Source organism: Corapipo altera, unplaced genomic scaffold (genome assembly GCF_003945725.1).
Source record: "Corapipo altera isolate COAL_440 unplaced genomic scaffold, ASM394572v1 60553, whole genome shotgun sequence".
NCBI classification, from domain to species: Eukaryota; Metazoa; Chordata; class Aves; order Passeriformes; family Pipridae; genus Corapipo; species Corapipo altera.
In genome coordinates this window covers 15,646-21,049 of record NW_020885273.1, presented here as the reverse complement: position 1 = coordinate 21,049, position 5,404 = coordinate 15,646, and the positions used below count along the sequence as shown (strand labels likewise).

At 50.4% G+C, this 5,404-nt stretch overlaps 1 protein-coding gene across 1 annotated transcript in view; it reads left to right on the top strand.

The window, feature by feature from the left end:
• LOC113940335 (elongation factor 1-delta-like) overlaps positions 1-5,404 on the top strand; it is a 9,150-nt gene that overhangs the window by 1,723 nt on the left and 2,023 nt on the right. Inside the window, exons 3-4 of the mRNA XM_027631468.1 lie at positions 4,501-4,591; positions 4,685-4,791. Of these exons, the coding sequence (XP_027487269.1) occupies positions 4,501-4,591; positions 4,685-4,791 (198 nt within the window). The remainder of the gene's footprint in view (positions 1-4,500; positions 4,592-4,684; positions 4,792-5,404) is intronic.

The window sequence follows — 5,404 nt, the reverse complement described above, 5'->3', positions numbered from 1 at the left end:
CTGGGATGTTCCCACAGATCTTGGCTGAGTAGGGAAGTGCTGGAATGTGGCTTTTTTTGGGATCCACCTTCTCTTCCCTGTTTCCCCTCCAGTTTTTAGGGCATGTGCAAAGGAATGGGGTTTTCCAGGGAATTCAGCTTGGAGCACCTCAATTATTGGGAAAACCAGGAATTTTCATGAGGAAAAGCTTTGATCTCTGCTGTTTGATCTGTATTTAGGGAGCCAAATTTTCGGGAAAAGAACATGTTTCCATCCCTACTTTCCTCGGCTTGGGATCCTGTTTTGCAGCCTTCAGAATTCCTAGGGATTCAGTTTGCTGGGATGACGGAATTCCAGTGGAATCCTGGCATTATTCCAAGCGCAGGATGTTTTTGGGATGGGCTCAGCCCCAAAATTGGGACTAAAAAATTTGGGATTGAGGGGTTCCATCCAGGAGAAATCGCTGTGGAATTCCCCACCTTGGGAATTTGGGAATTCTTATCCTTGGTAAAATTCCCAGGCACTTGTATGGAACTTCTTGTGGAGCTGGGAGAGGGAAAAGTGTGGGAAGATAGGAAAATTTGGGAAAAGGGGAAAAGTTTGGGAAGAGGGGAAAACTTCGGAAAGATGGGAAAAGTTGGGAAAAGTTTAGGAAGATGGGAAAGGTTTGGGAAGAGGGGGAAAGTGTGGGAAGAAGGAAAAGTTTGGGAAGGCAGGAAAACTTCGGGAAGATGGGAAAAGTTGGGAAAAATTTGGGAAGCTGGGGAGTGGGATGTGGGCTGGTGATCCCATTTTCCCAAGGCATGGATCATCCTTCCCTCAGGGAAGATCCCACAGAGGCAACTTTTCCATGATTTCTGAGCTTGTGGCTTGACCAGATCCCAGGATTTTTGAGACCTGGATACTCCTCTTACTCCATGATTTGGGAAAGGGAGGAATTCCAATTGGAGACCCTGAATCCCTTCCTTCTTCCCTCTTTTTTTGTGGGATTATGATTAACAGGGAATAAAAGTGTCCTCTCCCTGTGCTGAGGCCCCTCAAATCCTGGGATCAGGGATTTTTTGGGATTTACTGGGATGTTTAATGACAAGGAAGATCCCGAGGGGCTGGAGCGTGTCCAGGGTTGGGAACGGAGCTGGGAAGGGTTTGGAAAACTTCCCGAGGGAGCTGGAAAGGCTCATCCTGGAGAAAAGAGGGATCGGGAGGGACCTTGTTCCCAAAAATTCCCTGATGGGAGGGTGGAGCCGGGTGGGATTTGGGAATTGCTCCCAGAGAACGAGGGACGGGATGAGAGGAAACAGTTCCAGGTTGTTCCGGGGGAGGTTCTGGTGGAATATTGGGAAAATTCCTTCCTGGAATTTTCACCCCGGCCCGAGGGTGGAGTCGCCGCCATCCCCGGTGGGATCGTGGATCCCTGCGGATCTCAGGATTTGGGATGGATCCCAGGATTTGGGATGGATCCCAGGGTTTGGGATGGATCCCAGGATTTGGGACGTGGATGTGGCACCTGAGAACAGGGATTGGGGAACGCTGGGATGGACTCCAGAGGCTTTTCCCGCCTCTGCCATTCCATGATTTTTATCCCTGGTGCCCCAGGGATGATCCCTGAGTGCTGCAGGAACTTCCCTTCCCGCGGGCTCCAAGAGATTCCAAAGCATTCCAAGATTTTTTTAAGGGGCTTGGTGTGAGATTTGGGGTCGAGTTTTCCATGTTTTCCGTGGCATTTTGGGGATCCAAGGCCGGGAAAAACGACTTTATCCTCGGTGCCAACTGGAATCCCTCGGGATTTGTTCCATCCCGGAGCTGCTCCTTTAGTTCAGATGCAAGAGAAGCCTCTGGAATTCCTGGAGGAATGTTTGTGCTCCGGGTGCTCCACATCCCCCCTGCTCCAAGACTTTTCCAAGACTTTTCCCTGCATGTGGATCTTTCCCGCCCTTGAGCTGCCTCCGAGTGGGGAAGCCCTTTTCCTACCTTCCCAAACTTTTCCCACCTTCCCAAACTTTTCCCAAACCTTTCCTGCCTTCCCAGACTTTTCTCATCTTCCCAAACTTTTCCCACATTTTTCCCATCTTCCCAAACATTTCCTGTCTTCCCAAACTTTTCCCCTCTTCCCAAACTTTTCCCAAACCTTTCCCCTCTTCCCAAACTTTTCCCGTCTTCCCAAACTTTTTCCAACTTTCCCCATCTTCCCATACTTTTCCCCTCTTCCCAAACCTTTCCCGTCTTCCCACACTTTTCCTGTCTGTCATCCCAAACTTTTCCCATCTTCCCAAACCTTTCCATCTTTCCAAACTTTTCCCATCTTCCCAAACTTTTCCTGTCTGTCTTCCCAAACTTTTTGTGCCTTCCCAAACTTTTCCCGTCTTCCCCAACTTTTCCCAAACCTTTCCTTCTTCCTAAACCTTTCCTTCTTCCCAGACTTTTCCTGCCTTCCCAAACCTTTCCTGTCTTCCCAAACTTTTTGTGCCTTCCCAAACCTTTCCTGTCTTCCCAAACTTTTCCTGCCTTCCCAAACCTTTCCTGTCTTCCCAAACTTTTCCCTCTTCCCAAACCTTTCCTGTCTTCCCAAACTTTTCCTTCTTCCCAAACCTTTCCCCTCTTCCCACACTTTTCCCATCTTCCCACATCGTTCCCTCTTCCCAAACTTTTCCATGTCTTCCCAAACCTTTTCCTCCTTGCCCAGCTTTTCCCACCTTCCCAAACTTTTCCTTCTTCCCAAACTTTTCCCTCTTCCCAACCCTTCCCCTCTTCCCAAACTTTTCCCCAACTTTTCCCATCTTCCCAAACTTTTCCCTCTTCCCAAACCTTTCCCATCTTCCCAAACCTTTCCCCTCTTCCTACACTTTTCCCATCTTCCCACATCATTCCCTTTTCCCTGTCTTTCCAAACTTTTCCCAACTTTTCCCATCTTCCCAAGCTTTTCCTTCTTCCCACACCTTTCCTTTCTTCCCAAACTTTTCCCAAGCCTTTCCCATCTTCTCAAACTTTTCCCTCCTCCCAAACCTTTCCCGTCTTCCCAAACTTTTCCTTCTTCCCAAACCTTTCCATCTTTCCAAACTTTTCCCCTCTTCCCAAACTTTTCCTGTCTGTCTTCCCAAACTTTTCCCGTCTTCCCCAACTTTTCCCAAACCTTTCCTTCTTCCTAAACCTTTCCTTCTTCCCAAACTTTTCCTGCCTTCCCAAACCTTTCCTGTCTTCCCAAACTTTTCCCAAGCCTTTCCCATCTTCTCAAACTTTTCCCTCCTCCCAAACCTTTCCCGTCTTCCCAAACTTTACCCAACTTTCCCTGCCTTCCCAAACTTTTCCCCTCTTCCCAAACTTTTCCGCTCCCTGCAGCAGAAGACTCCTCTTCCTCCTCCTCCTCCTGCTCCTGTTCCTGCTCCTGCTCCTCCTGCTCGGAGCCGGGACGTTCCCTGTGGCCGTGCCCGGAAGCAGCCGGGACGCTCCTCCGTAAGTTTTCCAAGGGAATGGGACAGGATCCGGTTGGGATGAGGAGGCTCCTTCCCAGTCCCTGGGGATGGATCCGCCTCTCCCTCTCCTGAATAATCCTGGGGCTGAGATCTCGGGATTTGAGGTCTCCCGGCTCCCGGGTCGGGGATTCGCGCCGGAATTCCTGGAATTCCACTTGGAAAAGGTGGAATTTCTGGAGAAGGGTCTCCCTGGAGACCTTCCCACTCCAGGAATCTCCAGCCCCATCCCTGGAAGTGTCCAAGGCCGGATTGGAGCAGCCTGGAATGGTGGAAGTTTTCCCTTTCCATGGGAACGGGATCATCTTTCCGGTCCCTTCCATCCCAAACCGTTCCCGGATTTCTGGGATCCAGGCCCTGCTTTTTCCTTTCCCTGCTCCTCATATTCTTCCTCTTCTCCCTGTTTTCTCTCCATCCCAAGTGAGATCTCTTTGGAATTCCATGTGGGATAAATTATTCCCCCTGTTTCTATTCCCTTGGAAACGAAACTCTCCCGTTGTTTTCCTTCCCTTTGCTCCTCGGAATCGCTGGATGAGGAACCTCCTTAATAAAACAAAACAAAAAGCTCTTTATTGCCTCCCCAAAAAAATCCATTGGAATCCTCGGGATCACATTATTCCCTCGGGATTTGTGGGGTTTAAATTGTTCTGAATGAAAAGCTGGGCCGGGAATTTGGGAATGTAGAAATCCTGGGATCTCTTCCTGCCTTTCCCAGTGACTCCGTTTGTTGGGAGAGGAAGGAGACTGAGGGATTCCAAGATTTTTAAGGGGGTTTGGTGTGAAATTTGGGATCAGTTTTCCATGTTTTCCGTGGCAAAAGAGCGGGAAAATCACTTTATCCTTAGTGCCGGCTGGAATCCCTCGGGATTTATCCCGTCCTGGAGCCCCTTTATTCCCTATCCCGATTTTATAAAACCCTTTGAGGGGAAAACATCCACGTTTTTTAGTTCAAGCTCTTCAATTCCCTCCTCCCCCCCGGGCTTTGCCGTGTGGAATTTTCGGGAAAACGGGCGGAACCGGCTCCGCCTCATCCCGCTTTTCCTCCTCCTTCCAGAGCGGCAGCGCCTCCGGAGCCGCCGGCGACCAGAACGAGCTCCTGGCCCGGATTTCCCACCTGGAAGTGGAAAACCAAAACCTCCGCAGCGGTGAGTGGGGAAAATCCTCGTCCCGCCTCGGAATCCCGCCCGGATCTGGGAAAATTTGAGTGGCTTTTCCCGATTTTTCCCTCCTTTTCCCAGTGGTCTCCGACCTGCAGATGGCCATCTTCAAGCTGGAGAGCCGCCTGAACGCCCTGGAAAAATCCTCCTCCGGCTCCCACCAGCCCTCACCCGTCCCTCCCACCCAGGTGAGCCTCGGGAACGCGGCGGGATTCCCTCCGGGAATAGAACTCCGGAGGGATCGACCGTCCGGGTGGTCAAATATCCCGGTTTGGATCCCGTTTTCCCCCCAAATCCCACTGGGTGGGGCTTGAGCATTCCCATTCCCGGGCTTTTGGGCTGCTCTGCTCCGACTCCAAGTTCACCTTGTTCCTGTTTTCCTTCCCCTTCTTCCCTTTTCCTTCCCCTTGTTCCCTTTTTCCTTCCCCTCGTTCCCTTTTTCTTCCCCTCATTCCTTTTTCCCTTTTCTCTTCCCCTTGTTCCCTTTTCCTTCCCCTTGTTCCCTTTTCCCTTCTTTTTCCCTTTTCCCTTCCCCTTCTTCCCTTTTCCTTCCCCTCATCCCCTTTTCCCTTCCCCTCGTTCCCTTTTCCCTTCATCTCCTCCCCTTTTTCCTTAATATCTCCTCCTCTTTTTCCCTTATTTCCTCCCCTTTTTCTTTCCCCTTCTTCCCTTTCCCTTCCCCTTCTCCCCCTTTTCCCCTTCTCCCCTTTTCCTTTCTCTTCTCCCCTTTTCCCTTCAATTTTTTCCCTTTTCCTTCACCTTCTCCCCTTTTCCCTTTAATTTTCCCCCTTTCCTTTCACC